The sequence below is a fragment of the Pantherophis guttatus genome, chromosome 9, assembly GCF_059756535.1.
Source record: "Pantherophis guttatus breed Tessera chromosome 9, ASM5975653v1, whole genome shotgun sequence".
In the NCBI taxonomy this organism is placed as follows: domain Eukaryota; kingdom Metazoa; phylum Chordata; class Lepidosauria; order Squamata; family Colubridae; genus Pantherophis; species Pantherophis guttatus.
The window spans coordinates 7,017,648-7,041,945 of record NC_142071.1 but is presented as its reverse complement, the minus strand read 5'-3'; the positions used below and the strand labels follow the sequence as shown (position 1 = coordinate 7,041,945).

The 24,298-nt window shown below is 46.3% G+C and overlaps 1 protein-coding gene across 4 annotated transcripts in view; it reads right to left on the bottom strand.

Moving 5' to 3' along the window:
- RHOBTB2 (Rho related BTB domain containing 2) overlaps positions 1-24,298 on the bottom strand; it is a 57,567-nt gene that overhangs the window by 8,010 nt on the left and 25,259 nt on the right. For 3 of the 4 annotated variants that reach the window (XM_060684892.2, XM_087875899.1, XM_060684893.2), the window contains 4 exons: positions 8,323-8,524; positions 7,479-7,582; positions 5,081-5,266; positions 2,440-3,452 (listed from right to left, as the gene is read on the bottom strand). In XM_060684892.2, the coding sequence (XP_060540875.1) occupies positions 2,440-3,452; positions 5,081-5,266; positions 7,479-7,582; positions 8,323-8,524 (1,505 nt within the window). Of the gene's footprint in view, positions 1-2,439; positions 3,453-5,080; positions 5,267-7,478; positions 7,583-8,322; positions 8,525-20,102; positions 20,777-24,298 lie in introns of those variants that run through there. The other variant, XM_060684894.2, reaches the window with a different exon arrangement.

Genomic DNA, 24,298 nt, shown 5'->3' with positions numbered 1-24,298 from the left:
TCTATTCTATTCTATTCTATTCTATTCCATTCCATTCCATTCCATATTTTCTATTCCATTCCATTCCATTCCATTCCATATTTTCTATTCTATTCCATTCTATTCCATATTTTCTATTCTATTGTATTCTATTGTATTCTATTGTATTCTATTGTATTCTATTCTATTCTATTCTATTCTATTCTATTCCATTCCATTCCATTCCATATTTTCTATTCTATTCTATTCTATTCCATTCCATTCCATATTTTCTATTCTATTCTATTCTATTCTATTCTATTCTATTCTATTCTATTCTATTCTATTCTATTCCATTCCATTCCATTCCATTCCATTCTATTCTATTCTATTCTTTAATACTGCTGTTAAACCAGTGCCGGCCGAGATGCCTGGAGTAGTGAAAGAGCTGGTCATCTTGTTTGACAGCAGGCTTCTGTCTTCCTTCTGAGGAGGTAGAAGGGCCATGGGATACATCGGTACCAAATGAGGTGATAAACCTTATCCAAACTCTCCCGCTTGGAGATTGGATAAGATTTTAACCTCACATTGGAACCGGTGCTTCTCTGCCTATGTAAATCCAGTTGGAAGAGAATGGAATGGCAGAACTGGGGGTGGAATGAAAAGGGGGAATCAGCCAAGAATCTCTACGTAGCCACAAGAGAATGAATTCCAACTCCTTTTGAGTGCTATTGACCCGTATCTAACTCTATGCCAAAGGTCTTCAAACTTGACAGCTTTAAGACTTGTGGACTTCAGCTCCCAGAATTCTCCAGTCAGCATGACTGGCTGGGCCGCAGAGGTCTTCAAACTTGGCAGCTTTAAGACTTGTGGGCTTCAACTCCCAGAATTGCCCAGTCAGCATGACTGGCTAGGGCAGAGGTCTTCAAACTTGGCAGCTTTAAGACTTGTGGACTTCAGCTCCCAGAATTCTCCAGCCAGCATAGCATAGCTGGCTGGAGAATTCTGGGGGCTGAAGTCCACAAGTCTTAAAGCTGCCAAGTTTGAAGACCTCTGCTTTAAGCAGATGCCAACCCTTAATTGAGAAGATTCCTGTGCATGGGCTTTTAACAAAATATCGGTTTAATTGAACTCTCATGTATGGACCTGGTCTTTTGTGCCTGACACCAAATAGCAAAGCAGAAGACTTTAAAGTAATAGTTTCCCTAGCGAGTAAGATGTTTTAAATGCAGGATACGTTTTCAACCAAGGAACATGCAGAATGTTGGCACACAGAAAAGGCAGACTTGGCAGTCGTGATTCCCCCACAAGCAGCCAAGTTCATTTTTGTGGGGAGAGCAAAGCACCAATCACCAATGCACGCACACACGCACAGGAAACAACAGAAGCTAAAATGCCCTATTCGCTTATTTGACCTCACTTGGACTGCAACTCAATAGACAGTTGTATGACACCTTGCGATACAACATTCACACCCAGAATAAGGCAGGTTTCCCCTGAGATCGATGCTCAGTAGATTGTAGGATCCAATCTGAGTCGGTCACCCGGGACCAAAGATTTATTCTTCCAAGTTTTTGGGCTCAAGCTAGAACCAATCCTCAGGAAACTTAGAAGGCTAGGGCTTGAGGCAGCAAAAGGAAACAACTAATGACTTAATAGCCGCCCATCAACTTCCTAATTAACAACTAAACGCCACGCATAACCAGGCAACATATAAATACAATGCTTAGAACAGCCCAGTGCACACATTCTGGAGAAAGGGAGAGAGAGGGAGGGAGGGGGAGAGAGATGGGGGAGAGAGAGACATACAGAGAGAGAAATGGAGGGAGGGAGAGGAGAGAGAGGGAGGGAGGGGGAGGGAGAGAAGGAGAGGGGGAGGGAGAGAGAGGAAGAGGGAGGGGAGAGGAAGAGAGGGAGGGAGAGAGTGGAGGGGAGAGGAAGAGAGGGAGGGAGAGAGTGGAGGGGAGAGAGGGAGGGAGAGGGAGGGAGGGGAGGGGAGAGAGAGGTAGATGGAGGGAGGGAGAGGGAGACAAGGAGAGGGGGGGAGGGGAGAGAGGGAGAGAAAAAGAGAGAGGGAGGAGAGAGGGAGAGGGAGGGAGGGAGAGGAAGAGGAGAGGGGGAGGGAGAGAGGGAGGGGAGAGAAGAAGAGAGAGAGGGAGAGGGAGACAGAGGGGGAGTGAGGGAGAGAGAAAGAGAGAGAGATGAAGGGAAGGAGAGGGGGAAGGGAGAGAGTGAGAGGGAGGGAGAGAGAGGGGGGAGGTTTCCCGGGGATGGGCTCCAGCTTGAGTCCAAAAGTTCAGAAGACTAAACCTCTGGTCCTGGTGACCGACTCGGATTGGATCCTGCAACATTAATCCTGGGACACAATTATTTGCCTTCATTCATCAAGTCGGTTGTCCCGTTGGGAGCTCAAAAGGATGTCTCAGTTGAATTAAAGACCCCTGGCTTTAGACCACTGCAAAATCTCGCTTCCCAACCTACCAGAGAAAGTCCCCTTGGCCAGACATTCTTTCACCCGGTTGGTTCTCCTGACGTGGAAGGCTTTGGTGATCTCCTGGTTCATGAACGCCTCGTTGTTGAGGATGTTGGCCACCATCATCCTGAGGTCGAAGACTTCGAGCAGTTCAGCAATGTGGGCGATATGCATGAGATCTCTCTCGTTCTCATCCAGCTCCCCGGTGTACAGATATTTGAGCACGGCCCTGAACGGTCCCAGCTGGATGGAGGGATCCATCTTCACGACCACCATCAGCCGGGGTTTGTAGGTCACGGGGTCATCGGCCATCTCCTCCTGGATGCTGACAAAGGCACGGCTCCAAGAGGAGAGGATTCTCCCCCGCTTTAGCCCTCGTTCCCCGTAGTTCTTGCCCCGCAAAATCCCATCGCTGGTGGAGGCTCTAAGGCACGGTTTTTGCTGGCCGGAGCCAGCTTCTTCAGTACTCTCACAGATGTCAAAACTAGCAGCCCTCAAGAGGAAGTCCCGCCCGTGGTGATGATGCCGTTCCTGAGGAACCGTTCGCTCCGCAGCGCCCATCCTGATGCTGCTTCCCGTCATCTCCTCTTGGCCCTCCTCGTCCAGGTCCATCAGGAACAAGTCATAGAACTTGGAGGAGGCGGTGGAGAGGTAGATCTTGTGCGCGTAGATTTTGATTCTCTCTTGCAGCACCAGGATAACATCTGCACACAAAGGATCCTCCAGCAGATGAGCCGGGCGCTCTTCATTGTTGGAAGGAGGGTCGGGGACAACGATGATGGGGGGAGGGGGCTTGGGGGGCAAGAAAGGGGCCTGGAGCAACGGCCTCTGGACATTACGGAGGTGGGATTTCCAGAACTGGAGATGCCGCCGGGAGATGAGGGCCGCTCGGATGGCGTTGTCGAAGACGTCCTTGATGCCAAATTGGGCAACTACACTGGTCTCGTAGTAAGGGATGCCCAGCTCTTTGGCTACCTCTCGTCCCTTCTCCGGAGGCAGAATTTCATTTGGTTTGATTGGCCTGGAAGAAAAAGAAAACAGCCACCGGTTTGATGTTAGCCGAGCAACCAAAACTCAAAATTATAGCAGGGGAAAGAAAAGGATGATTATCTAACTGGAAAAACAGCAAATCATCCCAAAAACTCTACAGCTATCAGGGTGATCAGGCTAAGAATACAGTTCATACTACCGTTACATAGTCAGTAAGGCTTAGAGTGAGTTTTGTTACAGAAAGTCTGAAAAACTACAGGTAGTCCTTGATTTACAACTCCAATGGCGCTCAAAATTTCTGTCACTAAGTGAGACAGGTGTAAAGTGAGTTTTGTCCCATTTTATGACTTTTTTTTTGTTGCCACAATTGTTAAGTGAATCACTGCAGTTTGTTAAACTGGTCACATGGTCGTTAAGCGAATCTGGCTTCCCCACTGACTTTGCTTGTTGGAAAGCTGCAAAAGGGGACCACCACCCCCCGGATGCTGCAACCGTCGTAAATATGAATCAGTTGCCAAGTGTCCCGGTTTTGACCACGTGACCCTGGGGATGCTACAACAATCAGTCTTAAGTGTGTAAAATAGTCATACGTTGCTTTTTTTCAGTGTCTCCATAACTTTGAACTGTTGTAAGTCGAGGACTACCTGTACGCTCTATTTTGAAAACCCGACCCTTCAGCTTTTTTCCCCACTTTTCTCCTCCAACCAAAGCATTGTGGTCATGTGACCGTGGGATGTTGCATGTGGCTATACAGGTGAGCCTATCGCCAAGTGTCCAACCTGTCATCACATGACCATGGAGAGAGGAAGCGCAAGTGTCCTAACTTTGGAAACAGACCGTAGCTAAGTATGCTTTGTTTGGATGGTCTGTCGTTAACTTCAAGCGGTTATAAGTCAAGGACTACCCTGTGAGTTTCTCCCGCCCAAGGAAGAAAAACTAAACCAGGGATGAAATGCTCCTGGTTCAGACCCGATCGCCCGATCCAGTAGCGATGGAGGCGGGTGGTTCGGAGAACCAGTAGCAAAAATCCCTGCCCCACCCCCATTGCCCAGCTGAGCCGTGCAATCATCAGAGGCTTTTTTTATTATTTTTAAAAGTATTTTTTCTACAACCTCTTTGGCCGAAAAAATGCTTTTAAAAGTAAAAAAAAAAAAAAAGCCTCTGATGATCACGAGGCTCAGCTGGGATCATCAGAGGCTTTTAAAAGCATTTTTTCTACAACCTCTTTGGCCGAAAAAATGCTTTTAAAAGTAAAAAAAAAAAAAAAAGCCTCTGATGATCACGAGGCTCAGCTGGGATCATCAGAGGCTTTTAAAAGCATTTTTTCTACAACCTCTTTGGCCGAAAAAATGCTTTTAAAAGTAAAAAAAAAAGCCTCTGATGATCACGAGGCTCAGCTGGGATCATCAGAGGCTTTTAAAAAAAAAAAGATTCTGCCAATCAGGCAAGTCAGCCGGGATCGTCAGAGGCTTTAAAAGCATTTTTTTTACAACCTCTTCAGCCGAAGAGGTTGTAGAAAAAATGGTTTTAAAAGTAAAAAAAAAAAACTTGGCCATGCCCACTCAGTCATATTACCTCACCACCACCACCAAGCCACGCCCACAGAACCGGTAGTAACAAATTTTACATTTCACCACTGAACTAAACCCAATGTCCTACCTGGCTAAAGGTCTCCTGGCTCGGTTGACTGCTTCTAGGTCAGCATAGCGAAGGTCGAGCTGGCAGCCTACCAAGATGACAGGTGCCCTGGGACAGAAATGCTTAATCTCAGGGTACCACATGGTCTTCACATGGTGGAGGGAGTTTGGATTAGCAATGGAGAAACATAATACTACGACGTCAGATCTGTGGGAAGAAAGGAAGCAGGAATCAGTGACTGCATAAGAGTTTGATGGCCATTGACACTCCCCACCCTCACAATTTAATTTAATTTATCGCATTTCTATGCCGCCCAACTCCCAAGGGACTCTATATGTACAATGTTTGTACGGTACCAGGTTTGCCCGAAAATAAGACCCTGTCTTATATTTTTTTGAACCCTGAAATAAGCTCTTGGCCTTATTGCCATGCGCTCAAAAGCCCAATTGGGTTTATTATCAGGAGATGCCTTATTTTGCGGGAAACAAGGTAGTAAGGGCGCACATTTGACCCGTGTCCTGGAACAAACTCAGATTCCTTTTCGTAGATGGTCTCCTTATTTTCCTTGCCTTAACAATACTACTGGAATTAGTATCATAACCCGCAAAATGCCCTTTGATATCTCGGGAGATGTGCTTAGAGCAGAGGTGGCATTCAGCTGGTTCACACCAGTTCGCACGAACCGGTAGTAACGACCTGACACCCCGGCGCAATGCCGTACTATTTAGGCACATTTTGAAGCCACACGCATGCATGTGTTGCGGTCTGCCAACACTGTCAGCGGAGTCAGACAGTGAGGAGGCTGAGGAAGATCATGGGCCAGTCCTGGAGGCTGGGGAAGGCCCAGATGAGGGCTCTGCGTCGGAGGCAGTGATAGGGCCAGGGCCATCTGGGAGTGATGTGCGGACTCCGGAGCCTCCAGAGGCTGACAGCAGAGAGGCAGAGGAACAGGGGGAGCCTGTTCCAAGTGAACACATGAGAAGAGCTGCCAGAAGGCAAGAGCAGCTAAAGCAAAAAGGACGACTCGGGAGTAAGGGCAAGAGATGATTGGCCCCTCCCATAAGGCTTAAAAGGCCAGCAATGGCTCTTGTCGGAAAACTATGTTGATAGATTTGTTTCCTGTCTTGCTGCATTTATTTCTTGTCGGCGTCTTCTGCTTCTGAACTTTTGCCAAGAAAAGCCTTTGGCAGGTTGCCTAATTAGACCAAGGTTGGTGATAAGGCTGAAGAATTGTGTTATGAAGAATTTGTTTTGATTTTGTTTGGACTACGCTGAGAATGAGTTAATTCTCAGCTGTTCTAATAAAGTCTGTTTGTTTTGAACTGTTTGTCTGATAATACCTACTTGGGCCTGGGTCACAACATCATACAAGCCACACACACAAGCAAAGCGCATAGCGTGGAAGACCACACGCACGCTCATATTTGCGAACCGGTAGGGAAAGTAAGTGAATGCAACCTTTGGTTTAGAGGGAGCATCAGTGAATAGAGTAGGACTGTTTTCTCCACCTGTATATCTTCCGGACATTAAGACTTCCAACTTCCAGAAGGCCATCCCTATTTCTTGCAACTCTGGATTCCGCAGCGAACCTCTCCGCTATGTTTTGGGGTTCTACGGAAGTTCTGTATCCGCTTTCAGGATAGCTTCTTTTTCTTTCTTAGCTTTCTTCACTTCTCTTTTCCCTTCCCCCTCCCCCCCCACTGCTTTTCTATGTGCTTTGTATTTTATAATATTTTTTTGTTGTTGTTGTTTAGTTGCGAAGTCGTGTCTGACCCATTGTGGCCCCATGGACAACATTTCTCCAGGCCTTCCTGTCCTCTGCCATCCTCTGGAGTCCATTTAAGCTCACGCCTACTGCTTCAGTGACTCCATCAAGCCACCTCGTTCCCTCTCGTCCCCTTCTTCTTTTGCCCTCCATCATTCCCAGCATTAGGCTCTTCTCCAGGGAGCCCTTCCTTCCCATTTGGTGGCCAAAGCATTTGAGTTTCATCTTCAGGATCTGGCCTTCTAAAGAGCAGTCAGGGCTGATCTCCTCTAGGACTGACCGGTTGGATCGCCTTGCAGTCCAAGGGACTCGCAGGAGTCTTCTCCAGCACCAGAGTTCAAAGGCCTCCATTCTTTGGCGCTCAGCCTTCCTTATGGTCCAACTTTCACAGCCATCCATTGCAACTGGGAAAACCATCGCCTTGACTATATGCACTTTTGTTGGCAGGGTGATGTCTCTGCTTTTTAGTATGCTGTCTAGATTTGCCATGGCTTTCCTCCCCAGGAGCCAGCGTCTTTTAATTTCTTGGCTGCAGTCCCCACCTGCGGTGATCTTGGAGCCCAGGAAAATAAAATCTGTCACTACCTCCATTATCTTACTTTATAACTCAGTAAAAATGTTAATGGAAGCTCTGCGTCCGTTTCCAGGACCTACCTTCCGTAAGCAAAGCGCCTGTCTTTGTGATGGTCCCCAAAGGTATCCCAAAGCCTTAAGGAAACGCTAACATCGTCTACAACATCTCGGGAACGTTCCAGTACCTGGGAGAAATTTAAAAAAAAAGAAAAGATTATCTTCAGACCAAAAGGGACAATTAAAGGTCCAGTGTAGTGCGGGGCTGAAGGTGGTAGACTAGGGAGGGTGGAGACCCAAATTCTAATCCCCTTTCAGTCACGGAAACTGGGCATTCGATCAGTCGAATGCATGGCGTGGATTAACACCTTTCAATGGTGGCTTCGGGCGCTCTTTTGGGCAGCCCCAGAGAGCTACCTCTCCCTGGTGTTAGCTGACTCCTATACTTCTCGATGGGAGAGGGAGCTGACGAAGAAACTCCACCTGCTAGTTTTTTCGTGGGATGCCTTGGGAGACTATGGCCTTAAGGATGTCCAATCTAGGGTAGTCCAACGGCTTGTGGAGATAGACTTGCAATACTATCAGAGCCTGATAGTACAGTGGGCTAAAGCACTGTTATTAACATCTGCTGCTTGCAATTACTGCAAGTTCAAATCTCACCAGGCTCAAGGTTGACTCAGTCTTCCATCCTTTCTAAGGTAGGTGAAATGAGGACCCAGATTGTGGGGGCAATAAGCTGACTTTGTATAAATATACAAAAGTATGGAGGCTATTGCTTAACGCATTGTAAGCCGCCCTGAGTCTCCGGAGAAGGGCGGCATATAAATCAAATTAAAAAAAAAAACAAACCTGTACATTTAAACATGTTGATGAAAAATAAAAATAAAAAACTTTTTTCAAAAAAAAAGAAAAAGAAAATGCCACTCACCTCCTGGCAAACCCGGTACTGATCAATGGCCCAGACGGTGGGCACGTGGGTAGCGAGGAGCTGATACTGTGTCAATGTGGCATTACATGCACGGGCACAAATGAGCCGTGTCTTGCCCACTGCGTTGTCCCCAACCACGACACACTTGATGGTTTCTACGTTTGGCCTTTCATAATCCATGTCAGAATCCATTAATTGGGACCTGCATCAAGAGAGAGAGAGAGAGGAAAGAAAAGAGAAAGGTGCATCAGGCAGGCGTTTCTTTTCCGTTGGAGCTCCAGAATGTCTTCCACAAGCCACATCACAATGGAAGCAATCAATATTAATAGAATAGAATCGAATGAATGAGCTGGAAGGGACTTCGGAGGTCTTCTAGTCCAGCCCCTGCTCAGGCAGGAGAACCTATACTATTTCAGATAAGTGATTGTCTAGACCCGTGACGGCGAACCTATGGCACAGTGCCACAGGTGGTACGCGTAGCCATATCAGTGGGCACACCAGCTCAGCTCTGGCGCGCATGTGCGTGCCGGCCACCTGATTTTCAGGCCTTTTGGGCCCACCAGAAGTAGGGAAACAGGCTGTTTTCTGCCTCCGGAGGGCCTGGGGGTAGGTGGGGAAGGCTGTTTTCACCCTCCCCAGATGCATAGAGAGGATCTGGAGCCAGGTGACAAAGAAAAACTGTCCAGGAGCAAGGGGGGGAGGGGGGATTGGGCACACATGCGCAGGGCAGGGCGCATAGAATTATGGGTGTGGGCACGCGCGTGCGTGAACCTCCCCCGCCCCCCCTTCCTGGCACGCAATGGCAAAAAGGTTAGCCATCACTCGTCTAGACGCTTCTTAAAAACCTCCAGTGTTGGAGCGCCCACGATTTCTGGAGGCAAGCTGTTCCACTGGTTAATTGTCCTCACTGTTAGGAAGTTTCTCCTCAGTTCCAGGTTGCTTCTCTCTTTGATCAGTTTCCATCCATTGTTTCTTGTCCTGCCCTCTGGTGCTTTGGAGACTAATATGACCCCCTCGTCTTTGTGGCAGCTCCTCAAATACTGGACTACTGCTATCATATCACCCCTAATTCTTCTTTTCTTTAGATTAGCCCAGGGGTCAGCAACCTGCAGCTCTGGAGCCGCATGTGGCTCTTTCAACCCTCTGCTGCGGCTCCCCGTCACTCAAACTATGCATCACAACCGCCAATATGCGACACCCACCAGCACGTGATTTATTGAGCTTTTCAACTCCCCGGTAGCCCAACCATGGATAAATCCCAGAAAAGAAAAGTTTCAGAAGAAAACAGAACATTTAATTCAACTACATATGCTAGTTTTGTGGCCCCTCAAGAAATAGTCAGGCACAGGAAGGGTTTTGTGGCTCCCGGTGTTTTCTTTTCTGTGGGAAACGGGTCTAAATGGCTCTTTGAGTGTTTAAGGTTGCAGACCCTTGGATTAGCCAATAATCCTACTTCACAATGGGATATGCAATGGCCTTTGCAAATAGCCCTCTCTCTCTCACACACACACACAGATTTCTACCACCATTAACTGGTTTCAGAAGTCTTGGGTAGTTGTTTTCTTCCAGACTGAGATAATCCTCACCAGATCTCAAGAAAAGAATTTAGAAGAGCCTTGAAGGGGTTTGGGAACCTGGCCACCTAGCCAACATGCATTCCTGGTGGCTCAGCAGACTGATAGCATTGTGATTAACACCAGCTGCCTGCAATTACTGTAAATTCGAATCTCGCCAAGGCTCAAGGTTGACTCAGCCTTCCATCCCTTTCAAAGGCAGGTGAAATGAGGACCCAGTTTGTAGGGGCAATAAGCTGACTTTGTATAAAATATACAAAAGTATGAAGGCTATTGCTTAACGCACTGTAAGCCGCCCTGAGTCTCCGGAGAAGGGTGGCATATAAATCAAATTAAAAAAAAAGAAATTCCAGCCAATGTCCCTTTAAAAATTAATAAGTGTTTTTCAGAATATGTGTCAGTGCAGCTTCTGATAAGATACATACCCTGGAAATTTGGTTCCAATCTCTTCCCTTCTCTTTGTTTTCTATCCCGGTCATGTCAGAATTCTCCTAATCTTACCTCTACCAACCTTGTCCCCCCATTCAAGAGAACCAGCACTGAGTCTGATCCATTCCTCTGCCCTGCAACTTCCCACCTCACCCTACCTCCAGCCCCATCTTCCTTTCTTCCTCTCTTCTCATATAAACACATCCAAAGGCATCACACCAGCAGCTGCTGGAACTGAATAATTAAAGAAGAAGCTGTTATGCAGGCTTCAGGCTGCTTGTTTAGCAAAAAAGGGAACCACTGATACTTGGGATAATGGAATTTACAGCATTTGTTGCTGACTTGGAATAAAGCAAAGGGCTGGCTCCCTGCTTAGTTTAATAAAAAAAAACTTGGTTTGTTTTCCTCGGTAGGAAAGTTTATACTAAGAGTGTCACAACCGGCATCTGAATGGGAAGAGCCGTGCAGTTAGAAAGGTTGCTGCTGCGGGAAGCAAGGGTGCATTCGACGCGGTTGAAGCTTTGCCCTCAAGTGAAATTGAAAGAAGTGTGTGTGGCCTCTTTTATCTTCTATGCTGGGATTTGAATCAGGTCATACAAGCCACTTGGCAGCCTGTAGCTGAACTAATTTAACCGTAGGAGTTTGGGAAGGAAGTTAACTTAACTCAAAGTCTTAAGGCAAAGATTGCTTCCACGTTCCCCCATTTCTCCGTACTTCTATGTTCTGTGATGTGAGCTTTACATCATTCAAGGCGACAAATAGAGTAGAACAGGGGTCTCCAACCTTGGCCACTTTAAGCCTGGAGGACTTCAACTCCTAGAATTCCCCAGCCAGCTTTGCTCAAAGTCTTAAGGCAAAGATTGCTTCCATGTTCCCCATTTCTCCGTACTTCTATGTTCTGTGATGTGAGCTTTACATCATTCAAGGCGACAAATAGAATAGAACAGGAGTCTCCAACCTTGGCGACTTTAAGCCTGGAGGACTTCAACTCCTAGAATTCCCCAGCCAGCTTTGCTCAAAGTCTTAAGGCAAAGATTGCTTCCATGTTCCCCATTTCTCCGTACTTCTATGTTCTGTGATGTGAGCTTTACATCATTCAAGGCGACAAATAGAATAGAACAGGAGTCTCCAACCTTGGCGACTTTAAGCCTGGAGGACTTCAACTCCTAGAATTCCCCAGCCAGCAGCTGGCTGGGGAATTCTAGGAGTTGAAGTCCTCCAGGCTTAAAGTCGCCAAGGTTGGAGACCCCTGGAATAGAATACAGAATTACGAAGTCGGATGGGATGGGATGTTGGAGATCTTTTAGTCTCAAGCAGGAGACACCATATTCATTTCTGGACAAATGGCTGTCCAATCCCTTCTTAAAAACTTCCAGTAATGGAGTATGCACAGCTCCTGAAGATAAACTGTTCCACTGATTAATTGTCCTCACTGTCAGGAAATCTGTCCTTAATTTTAGGTTGGATCTCTCTTTGATAAGCTTCCATGTTACGTCTTGTGTCCTGCCCTCGGATGCTTTGGAGAGTAAGTTAACACCCACTACTCTGTGAGAGCCCCTCAAATATTGGAAGACTGCTATTGCGTCACCCCAGCCCTTCTCTTCATTAAACTAAACCAGGGGTCTGCAACCTTAAATACTCGAAGAGCCATTTGGACCTGTTTCCCACAGAAAAGAAAACACCGGGAGCCACAAAACCTGGGTGGGCGTGACTAACTCAATGTCACTCACTTCCACCAGTCACATGACACCCCCCCCAGCCACGCCTACCCAGCCGGTCATTAAGGCAGAGAACCAATTGTTAAAAAACACCGGGAATGTCAGAGTGGCAATTAATCCCATTTTGCTTTGGGGTAATTGCACCTTAATTAAAGAATGGATCGTGACCTTTCCTTGCAAGTATACCTTAAGAAAATAAACCCGAAGATATATTTTCTAAGAAAAACTCATTTATTTCTTATAAAGAAAATAAAACATCTTACTAGCTAATTAGTTACATCTTGGCAGCTTTCCCGGCCACCTCTCCTGGCCGGAGAACAAAAAAAAAAAAAAAGATAGAAGAAAGTGAAAGAATGTGGACATGTGCAGTTAGCTTAGAGATAAGAACTTGGCAAGCTACGGTAAGTCTTACAGGTCAAAAATAAGAGCTCATCTGGTAAATACAAAAACGCAATGACAGGGAACCACTTTTGACGTATCTCTCCCTCCCTCCCTCCCCCGCTCTCTCTGTATCTCTCTATGTCTCTCTCTCTCCCACTCTCTCTGTATCTCTGCCCTGATCGCTTCTCCATCCCCCACCATCGCCCTTACCTTCTCAGGCCAAGCGAGGAGTGACTGGGAGGGGAGGACGAGGGGTGGGGCCAGCCAATGGTGGGATCACCTGACAGGGAGCCACAGCAGAGTGCCCAAAGAGCCACATGCGGCTCCGGAGCCGCAGGTTGCTGACCCCTGGAGTAGACATACCTCATTCCCAACAACCACTGATGGTATGCTTTGGCCTCCAGACCTCTTATCATCTCTGGGGCTCTTCTCTGCATTCTTTCTATAATCCCTATCACAACCATTTCAGCAAGTGTTAAGAGATCTTACGGCTGCCTGCACGTAACATGCTACGCTTACTTCCTTTTACATTTAGCAAGGGCTCATTGGTTGAACTCAACAAGTTTATGGGCTTCCGGTTGGCTTCTGTCACCGCCAGACGGTCTTTCGGGACCGCCAGCCTCGTCGCCCGTAAGAGCCGTCTCTACAGCTGAGAGACGGCTCGAAAAACTCCGTCTCCTTGAGGAGACATGAGAGAGAGCCAGCGAGAACAGGTAGAGCCCTCTGCGAACTCCCCAGAGTTTTTTTTTACTCTTGGGGAGGAAGCAGAATGTGGCTCCCTATCCAGCTCGCCGCTGCTCCGGGCTTCGGGGGAACTCTGCATTTCGCAGAGCCAGGCGATGGGACCAACCCAATCAACAAAAACTAACAACAAGTTTATGAACTCAACAGATTTACAATTCAAAATTTGAGGGTTTTTAATCATAAGCAATAAAAGGGTCAATTCAATAACCCAGTTAAGCATGTTATTATGCAAATCCACCCAGGTCATAGCTTATCAGCATGGAGATTAAACTCAGTGCTACTTGTGGAAGTTGGCGATTGTATAACATAGAATGTTGGCGCGAACAAAGTAATATAGACTTGAGTCCCGAGTGCTTTTTCATAGCAAAAGGACAAATTTGGGGAAAGGTATTTAAATAAATGAGCAATGACAGATGCAGGTGGCATTAGCAACCCATTACGGTGGTGGTCTAAAATAATAACCTCCTTATTGTTAGAAAATGTATCCAGTGGATAAAAGAAAAGCAAAATAAAAAAATTACACAGGGGAAAAAAAAACCCTTCAGTTTCTCAGCGCACGGGTTTTTGCAAAACTGAGTGTGATTTATTCATCCCAAAATAGGTCTAAAGTGTCAGGTATCCACTGATTTTATTTAAAAAAATCGGTTTTTGTGATAAAAATAAGACCACACACCATTTGAGGCACACACAAAAAAGGTGTATTATTAGCTTCCTTCTTTATTGTTCCCAGTACACAACCTTGGCAGCCAGAAGAGTTTGATAAGGATAACAAGTTTCTTTTTTGAAAAAATTAAGGGACTTTGAGACTACAGTTCTATTTATGTTGTCCTTAAGAAGCAATTGTATATAGCATACATCTCACCTTAGCAGGTAGCATTGTCCCAAAGCAGTTCAAACATATTTCTATAGGATTTCACATGGATTTACACAACCCAACCTTTCCAGGAGTGGGAGGTTGAGGGAGTAAGTATAATTCTAATACTCAGTATATAAAGCACAATATAATGTGTAGAAGTAGAACTATTGAAAACCAAAGTTAAATTCCCACTGAGCCACAAAAGGTTGCAAGGTAATTGTAGGCTACTGTACTATATGGCATGATTCATACAGTACCTACTACTTAATCCATAGTTTATGTGATCACCGGGTACTGAATAAACCACAGTCTATAAGGCATCATATATAACCCCACCATGGATGGGGTCACTCCGGTGGTGAAATCCAGATTTTTTTTTTTACTACCGGTTCTGTGGGCATGGCTTGATGGGCGTGGTGTGGCTTAGTGGGTGTGGCAGGGGAAGGATACTGCAAAATCTCCATTCCCACCCCACTCCAGGGGAAGGATACTGCAAAATCCCCATTCCCACCCCACTCTGGGGCCAGCCAGAGGTGGTATTTGCCAGTTCTCTGAACTACTCAAAATTTCCGCTACCGGTTCTGCAGAACCTGTCAGAACCTGCTAGATTTCACCCCTGGGTCACACAATATACTAAGCCAGAACTGGGAAAAAAACAGGTTATGTGAACTCAGACAATTCAATCTACTCTACCTCTCAGATCTATTCTGAAGATAAAATAAGGGAAAGTGGAACACCATGCCTTTAATCCGGAGTAAATACACAGTATACAATAGAGAGGCCATTAAGAACCATTTGCTTGCATTAAGCATTCATTCATTCAGGGGCAATAAACAAGTAACCACCAGTTTGGTGTAGTGGTTAAAGCATGAAGCTAGGAACCAGGGATGGTGAGTTCTAGTCCCACCTTCGGGGGACTGGATAACCTTTGGCCAGTCACTTTCTCTCTGCCCTGGGAAGGAGGTAATGGCAAAACCCCTCACTAAAACCTTGCCAAGGAAACTGCAGGGACTTGTCCAGGTGGGCACCAGGAATCAGGGTGGATAAAAATCAATAATTTTTTAAAAAAAATAAATCAAAAAAATCAGATTTTTTTGATTTAAATTGGATTTTTTTGATTTAAATTGGATTTTTTTGATTTAAATTGGATTTTTTTGATTTTTATCGAATTTATTTTAATAAAAAACTTTTGGGGTAAAAATCTATCATAAGATAGTTTTCTATTTAAGATACATAAATAATTTAGTTTATTCAGCATGAAATGGAGCTTAGTTATGTAGCACGAGGCTGTATATTCTGCAACACTGGGACTATCGGTGAGTCAACAGTGGGTCAAAGGAGGAGCAGAGATGACAGTTGCTCTTTAAAAATTATGATTTGAATCGAGTTGATTTAAATCAAGCCTTTTTACTAGTGATTTAAATCATGATTTAAATCGTGATTTAAATCTACTCGATTTAAATCAAATCCACCCTGCCAGGAATCCACACAGATTCAAAGGCAGAAAAGAGGAGGGAGGGAAGGAACCCACAAGTAATTCATATCTAGGGGATGAATACAGTCTGGAATCTTGGTATAGTAGGTTATAGTAGGTTATCATGATTTTATAGTGGCACGGTGGATGTTTGCATCTATCCGAATCCCTTGGTAGACTTTGCTCCACTGTTTCCTTTTTAACACTGAGGCTAAAGGAAAGCTCCAAGCCATTTGGCCAAAGTAACAGGACCCAGTTTGTAATTCCTGTTTGGAAATCCTTACACGGGGTTGCAAGAGTTAAGAAGAACTCACTCCAAAGATACAAGAGGCAGGGGCCCAGGGGATGGAAACAAGAGAGGCTCAGAGCTATTTTCCAAAGCACCAGAAGGCGGGACAAGAAGTAACGGATGGAAACTAATCAAGGGGAGAAGCAATTTAGGACTAAGGAGAAATTTCCTGACAGCGAGAAGAATTACAGTAACCGGTGGAACCGTCTCGCCTTCAGAAGTTGTGGCTGCTCTAATCTCCGGAGGCGTTTTAAGTAGAAACTGGACCGCTGTTTGACTGAAATGGTATAGGGCCGTTATGGCGAACTTATGGCACAGGTGCCACAGGTGGCACACGCAGCCATATCTGTGGGTATACGAGCGTTGCCCTACCTCAATCCAGCACGCATGTACGCACTGGCCAGCTGATTTTCAGGCCTTCTGGGCCCACCGGAAGTCGGGAAACGGGCTGTTTCCGAGCCTCCGGAGGGCCTCCGGGCAGGGTGTGGGGATGGTGTGGGGAAGGCCGTTTTCGCCCTCCCCAGGCTCCTAGAAAACCCCTGGAGCCTGGGGAGGGCAAAAAAATGGGTCTATCGGGCCCACCGTGCCATCATGTGCCAAAAGCGGGGGCGGGGTCACGCGTGCATGCGTGGGGGATGGGGCGTGTTTTTTTTCTTTAATTTGATTTATATGCCGCCCTTCTCCGGAGACTCAGGGCGGCTTACAATGCGCTAAGCAATAGCCTTCATTCTTTTGTATATTTATACAAAGTCAGCTTATTGCCCCCACAAACTGGGTCCTCATTTTACCTACCTCAGAAAGGATGGAAGGCTGAGTCAACCTTGAGCCTGGCGAGATTCGAACCTGCAGTAATTGCAGGCAGCTGGTCTTAATAACAGGGTGCTTTAGACCACTGTACTATCAAGGCTCCTTGAATTATGGATGTGGGCACACGTGCACGCAATCCCCTCCACTCCGCCCGCTTTTGGCACGTGTCGGCAAAAAGGTTAGCCATCCCTAGTATAGGGTCTCCCGCTTGGACGGGGGGGGGTTGGATTAGAAGACTTCCAAGACCCCTTCCAACTCTGTTGTTCTATTTAAGGTTGTTGGAAAGAAAATACAAGGAAGCAAAATTCCAGGTGGAATTCCAGCAGCTGGCTCAGGAGACTGGCTCGCTCAGAGCCACATGCTATATAAACAAGGGACAATCAATTCAACGCCCAGACCAAAGCTACCCCCTCTGGACCAAACTCTCCCTCCCTGCAACTATTCATCCTATATTCTTTCTTCGCACATACTGTATAATATATATATATATTTACTTACTTACTTACTTACTTACTTACTTACTTACTTACTTACTTACTTATTTATTTATTTATTTATTTATTTATTTATTTATTTATTTATTTATTTATTTATTTCAATTTGTATCCCGCCCTTCTCCTAGCGGACTCAGGACGGTGCACAGCCAGAACTAAAACACATACCAATACAAAATTAAAAATTTTTTAAAAGAATTTCATGACTTTGGCCCAAAATTGAAAACATTCAAACTAAAACCCATTGACAATTTAAAAAGCTAAAAAAAAAAAAAAAGGGGGGGGAGGGTTTCACGCCAGCCCTGCTTGATGGGAAAGAAAAGTTTTTAGGGCACGGCGATATCCGATATCCTTCGTATCTCCGGGGGCAAATCGTTCCAGAGGGCAGGAGCTGCCACAGAGAAGGCCCTCCCCCGGGGGGTCGCCAGCCGACATTGCCTGGCTGACGGCACCCTGAGGAGTCCCTCTCTGTGGGAGCGTACTGGTCGGTGGGAGGCTATCGGCGGCAGAAGGAGGTCCCGCAAATACCCAGGTCCCATGCCATGGAGCGCTTTAAAGGTGGTGACCAACACCTTGAAGCGCACCTGGAAGACCACTGGAAGCCAATGCAGCTCACGCAGGTTTTTTTGCATATGCAAAAACCTCTTGGGATTGCAGGGAGGAGAGATAACCAAAGCCATCCTTCTGCTCTCTTCCTTTTCAACCCTACTGAGTGTCTATTTTTAGTAGCTCTTTTGTCCCAGGGCAGCCTAATTCACAACCTGCTTTGTTCTCCAGGATCTGCAATGATGACACTCAGATGCTCCAGTGTCTCCCAACCCATCACCCCCCCCCTTTCCAGGCTTGCCTTAGCCTTAACCCTTCTCCCTTTCAGACTCAGGTTTGCTCTCGTTTGCCCCCTTCTCCGTAATTCCAGCATCTGTCGCTGCTCGTCACTCCTCCCTGCTTCTCCTCGGTGACGTCTGCTTACTAGAATTCCAGCCTTCCAATCTGCCTCCCTATCTCTTAAAGAGAAAAAATCCTCGCAAGCCGCCCCTGTCTTCTGTTGCCAAGGAGACCAGAGAATCACCAGGGGAGCCTAACTCGTTTCCTAGCAACGGGAAGAGCTCAAAAATCCCTCCCATCATTTTACAGGAATGTCTGATGATTGTTATGATTATTTATTTTTTTTTAAAAAAAGAAAGAAACGCATATCTCCCCCCGCCCCCCGTATAATGATTTGTTAAGAACTAGTAATAACAACAGTCGAAGCCAAAACAGGATCTGGATTCTTCTGCTAAAGGGCATCCTGGAAGGAAGGATGGGGCAAACATCTCGATGTACTGAGCATCCCACCCAGGTGCAAGGAAGAAGCAGGGCCAAAAGAAATCTGAAAACATTTCCGGCCCAAAGCTTGGCTTGATTATTATAACACACCACCATGCAGACTGTTGGGGAGTGGGGTGGGGGGTGGGGAAGCAACCCGTTTTGCAAAACAAACAGAAACGTGTGCGTCTTGTTTTGCACATCCACACACACACACACACACACACACACGGCTCTCGAAGTGTCCTGCAACGTTTCTTCTACCACGCCAAGCACCTCAAACTTGCAAGCTGGAAGGCTGCACGGTTTCCTGGTTCAAACCAGATCACCCCCACGAAGGCAAAGGAAAAAACTCTCCCCCGGACGAAGTGCAAGCTCTTTCTTTCTTCCTTCCTTCCTTCCTTCCTTCCTTCCTTCCTTCCTTCCTTCCTTCCTTCCTTCCTTCCCTCTCCCCCCCTCTCTCTTCCTTCCTTCCTTCCTTCCCCCTCTTTCTTCCTTCCTTCCTTCCTTCCCTCTCTCTCTCTCTTCCTTCCTTCCTTTCTTCCCTCTCCCCCCCCCTCTCTTCCTTCTTTCCTTCCTTCCCTTTCTCTCTCTTCCTTCCTTCCTTCCCTCTCCCCCTCTCTCTTCCTTCCTTCCTTCCTTCCCCCTCTCTCTTTCTTTCTTCTTTCCCTCTCTCTCTTCCTTCCTTCCTTTCTTCCCTCTCCCACCTCTCTCTCTTCTTTCTTTCCTTCCTTCCCTTTCTCTCTCTCTTTCTTCCTTCCTTCCCTCTTCCCCCCTCTTCCTTCCTTCCTTCCTTCCCTTTCTCTCTCTCTCTTTCTTCCTTCCCTTTCTCTCTCTCTCTCTTCCTTCCCTCTCCCACCTCTCTCTTTGTTCCTTCCTTCCCTCTCTCTTCCTTCCTTCCTTCCCTCTCTCTTCCTTCCTTCCTTCCTTCCCTCTCTCTCTCTTTCTTTCTTCCTTTCTTTCTTCTCCCTCCCTCTTTCTTTCTTTCTTTCTTTCTTTCTTTCTTTCTTTCTTTCTTTCTTTCTTTCTTTCTTTCTTTCTTTCTTTCTTTCTTTCTTTCTTTCTTTCTTGCAACGATTGTCCGGAGATGCGCCTCTGGGGGTGGGGGACTCTCCCTTGGTTTTGTAAACAACTTTCACCGCCCCGCGTGTCTCCTTTCCTACCCCACCCCACCCCGCCACCCCATCCCCAGGACGCCGCTCTCTTTTTTTCCCTTGTGGGTACGGGCACCCATGCCAAGTGTGCAACGCCTGCTGTCGGCGGGTGCGTGGCAGCCCACGGGAGGGCTCAAAGGGGCAGCGTCTCCCCTTCCCTTCTTCCCTTCCCTTCCCCTCACCCCCCACTCCAGAGGACCGTTCCACTCCAGCAGTGCGGGGCGCCGGAGGGCAGGGGGAAAAAAAAAATACCAAGCTGGCACCGAGTCGCGCAAGAGGAGGGCGCGCGCGCGAGGCTGCGCGCAGAGTGACAGGGCTGGGATCCAAAGGGAGCCTTCCCAGCACCCCCCCTCTCCCTTGCCCCCCCTCCCCATCTTGTCCTTTTGCTGCTCTCTCTCTCTCTCTCTCTCTCTCTCTCTCTCTCTTTCTGCCCCCCTCCCGCATGCCCTGTCAATCAGCCTTCGGTTCAAGTACTCTTGGCTAAGCAGAAGCCCCGCGGAATGGCTCGGACTCGGACTCTCCGGGGAGAGACCCAGCCGGCAGGCTTTTACTTACACCGACACGTCTGAAAGGGCAATTACTGACGGTGGGAAGACGAGCCCAGCTCTTCCCTGGAGACATGATGCTGATGGCGATGGCGAGCGCTGGGCTCGGCCTCCTCTTCTCCTTCTTTTTTCTCCTTCTTTCTTTTTCTCTCCTCCTTCTTTTTCTCTCCTCCTTCTTTTTCTCTCCTCCTTTTCTCTCCTTCTCCTTTTTTCTCCTCCTTCTTTTTCTCTCCTTCTTCTTTTTTCTCCTCCTCCTTCTTTTTCTCTCCTTCTTCTTTTTTCTCCTCCTCCTTCTTTTCTCTCCTTCTCCTTTCCGAGGCCGCTGCAAGGAAGCTCAGACTCCCCGGCTCAGACGCTGCTGCTGCTCAGGGATCCGATTCCACGCCGGCTCCGGAGAAACTGGAGGAGCCCTTTGCAAAGCTCCGCCGGCCAGCAGCATCTTCTGCTGCACGCGGGAAGAAGACTCGGCTCTTCCACTTCTGCCTGGCTTCTTCTTCCCCCACCCAACCAACCCTTTCCTTGCCTTTCCTTGCCTGACCCAGCGAGGCGTCTCCTTGCCTGCCTCCTCCCTGGCTTCGAGTTGCGGAGCAACTGAGCGGAGGGAGGGAGGGCGCGAGCCGCAGTCCTAGGCTGGGACGCGCCCAAGTGCTTATTTTCATTCACAAAAAAAAAAAAAAAAAAAAAGAGGGGGGGAGGAGGAGGGATGTGGGGTGTGGGAGGAGGAACACCCAGGAGCGCAGTGGCAAAGCTCCGCCTTGCATTCCCCCCACCCCAAAGCCAGGGGCTGATGATTGGCTGAGAAGCCAGCAAAGCCAAAGGGATGGAGTGGGGAATGAGTGGTGGGGGGGGGGGGCGCAGAGCCAGCAAAGCCGGGTCTTCCTGGTTAAAAGGAAGCCTGGATAGCTCAGCGGACTGATAGCATTGTGATTAACATCCAGCTGTCTGCAATTACGGTAAGTTCGAATCTTCCCCAGGGTCAAGGTTGACTCAGCCTTCCATCCTTTCAAAGGTAGGTAAAATGAGGACCCGGTTTGTGGGGGCAATAAGCTGACTTTGTATAAAACATACAAAAGAATGAAGGCTATTGCTTAACGCATTGTAAGCCGCCCTGAGTCTCCGGAGAAGGGCGGCATATAAATCAAATTAAAAAAAAAAAAAGAGGCAACGATGCTGCTCTCCGCGGAAAGATTCCGATAAGCATCAAACGCTCCTAGGCGGGCAGCTCGCCCGGAGGAATCTTTCAAAGGGTGATTTTTTTAACCTGGAGGATGTGGGTATTGGGCCCCTATGATCTATGGGTGAGATGAAGTGGGAGGGAAGAGGAGGGGGGAGAAAGTGGATTTTTTTTTTTTTTAAAGGACACTAAAGAGGCGAGTTTTCCCTTCTGTTTCCATCCAGGAAGCATTGGGAAAGTGTTAGGGATGCTTAAGCATTTGGAAGGTGTGCTCAGCTGCTGCCCTGTTTCCCCCCCAAAATAAGACATCCCCCAATTGGGCTTTTGAACGCATGGCAATAAGGCCAAATGCTTATTTCAGGGTTCAAAAAAATATAAGACAGGGTCTTATTTTCAGGGGAACACGGTAGAGATAGATAGATAGATAGATAGATAGATAGATAGATAGATAGATAGATAGATAGATAGATAGGAAATAGATAATGATAGATGATAGATAGATAGATAGATAGATAGATAGATAGATAGATAGATAGATAAGAGACAGAGACAAATAGATATAAATAAATAAATATAGATGATAGAGATAGATAGATAGATAGATAGATAGATAGATAGAGACAGATAAGAGACAGAGACAAATAGATATAAATAAATAAATATAGATGAGAGAGAGAGAGAGAGAGAGAGAGAGAGATGATAGAGAGATACCCTGTTTTCCCCAAAATAAAACATCCCCTGTTAATAAACACCACTGGGCTTTTGAACGCATGGCAATAAGGCCAAGCGCTTATTTCAGGGTTAAAAAAAAATATAAGACAGGGTCTTATTTTCAGGGGAACACGGTAGATAGATAGATAGATAGATAGATAAGAGACAGAGACAAATAGATATAAATAAATAAATATAGATGAGAGAGAGAGAGAGAGAGAGAGAGAGAGAGATGATAGAGAGATACCCTGTTTTCCCCAAAATAAGACATCCCCTGTTAATAAACCCAATTGGGCTTTTGAACGCATGGCAATAAGGCCAAATGCTTATTTCAGGGTTCAAAAAAAAATATAAGACAGGGTCTTATTTTCAGGGGAACACGGTAGATATAGATAGATAGATAGATAGATAGATAGATAGATAGATAGATAGATAGATAGATAAAAGGAAAATAGATAATGATAGATGATAGATAGATAGATATAGATAGATAGATAGAGACAGATAAGAGACAGAGACAAATAGATATAAATAAATAAATATAGATGATAGATAGATAGATAGATAGATAGATAGATAGATAGATAGATACCCTGTTTTCCCCAAAATAAGACATCCCCTGTTAATAAACCCAATTGGGCTTTTGAGCGCATGGCAATAAGGCCAAGCGCTTATTTCAGGGTTCAAAAAAATATAAGACAGGGTCTTATTTTCAGGGGAACATGGTAGATAGATAGATAGATAGATAGATAGATAGATAGATAGATAGATAGATAGAGACAGATAAGAGACAGAGACAAATAGATATAAATAAATAAATATAGATGATAGAGATAGATAGATAGATAGATAGATAGATAGATAGATAGATAGATAGATAGATAGATACCCTGTTTTCCCCAAAATAAGACATCCCCTGTTAATAAACACCACTGGGCTTTTGAACGCATGGCAGTAAGGCCAAGCGCTTATTTCAGGGTTCAAAAAAAATATAAGACAGGGTCTTATTTTCAGGGGAACACGGTAGATAGATAGATAGATAGATAGATAGATAGATAGATAGATAGATAGATAACTAGAGACAGATAAGAGACAGAGACAAATAGATATAAATAAATAAATAGAGATGATAGAGATAGATAGATAAATATCCTGTTTCCCAAAAAATAAGACCTCCCCTGATAATAAGCCCAATCAGGCTTTTGAGCGCATGGCAATAAGGCCAAGCGCTTATTTCAGGGTTCAAAAAAATATAAGACAAGGTCTTATTTTCGGGGAAACACGGTGCTAGTGGGTAATCCTCGATTTACAACGCCGTGACGGTTTCAGAGTTACAACAGCGCTGCAACAAGGGATTGACTTGTGACCGGTTTTTTCCACACTTAACGACCGTGGCGGCCTCTCTTGTGGCCGCTGGTTCAAAATCCAAACACTCGGCCGTTGATTCACATTTTATGATGGTTGGGGGTTTAACGACAAGTCGATGGAGGGAAGCCAGTGTCACTCAACAACCATGTTACACTAACACAACTGCGGTGATTCACTTAACAGCGGTGGCAAGAGAGGTTGTAAAATGGGACGGGGGGAGGAAAGCTCTCTTTAACCAAGGTCTCACTTAGCGATGGAAAGTTTGGCCTCAGTCGTGGTCGTCAGTCGAGGACGACCCTGTACTATCCAGTCCTTCGGTCTGAAGCAGGTTGTTCTTCCAAATTTGTGTAGGACCCCATGCCTTGTAGCCGAGGTCCTTGGGGATGAAAATGCTGGAGTGGGAGAGCTCAGCTTGCTCAACGGAAAGGACAGGAGTCCTAGAGGAATGGCTATTGGGCTGCTCGTATTTTCGAATATATGAAGAAACCCCCCAGGAACGGCTAATAACCCTCTGCCCTAAATAAATAAATAAAAATCCTGAAATCTTGGAACTGCACTCCTTCTCCGGCAGGAACAAAAAGCAATCCAGTAAAAACAACAACAGCAAACAGTGCATGCAGACAGTTACATAACCAATGGCAGCCTTGGCAGGATGACTGTCCTGGAGAAAAGCTGAGTAAATTCGAACCAAGTTCCTTGTCCCGAGCCTGATACGAGTTAAAAAACAAAAACACCCTTTCGTGGGGGGGGGGGGAAATAAAAAAATGGTTCATCAGATCCCAAGGAAGGGGATCATCAGACCGACCCTTATAACCGTCTCCTGCACTAAGCCACGAGGAGGCCATCGCAACGGCAGGATTTGCACAGCGATGCCACAACGAAGGAAAGGGCTGCCTTTTGCTTGTGCGAAAGCCAGCTGTGGTCACCCCACAGTGGAAGCAATCCTTAGGCAG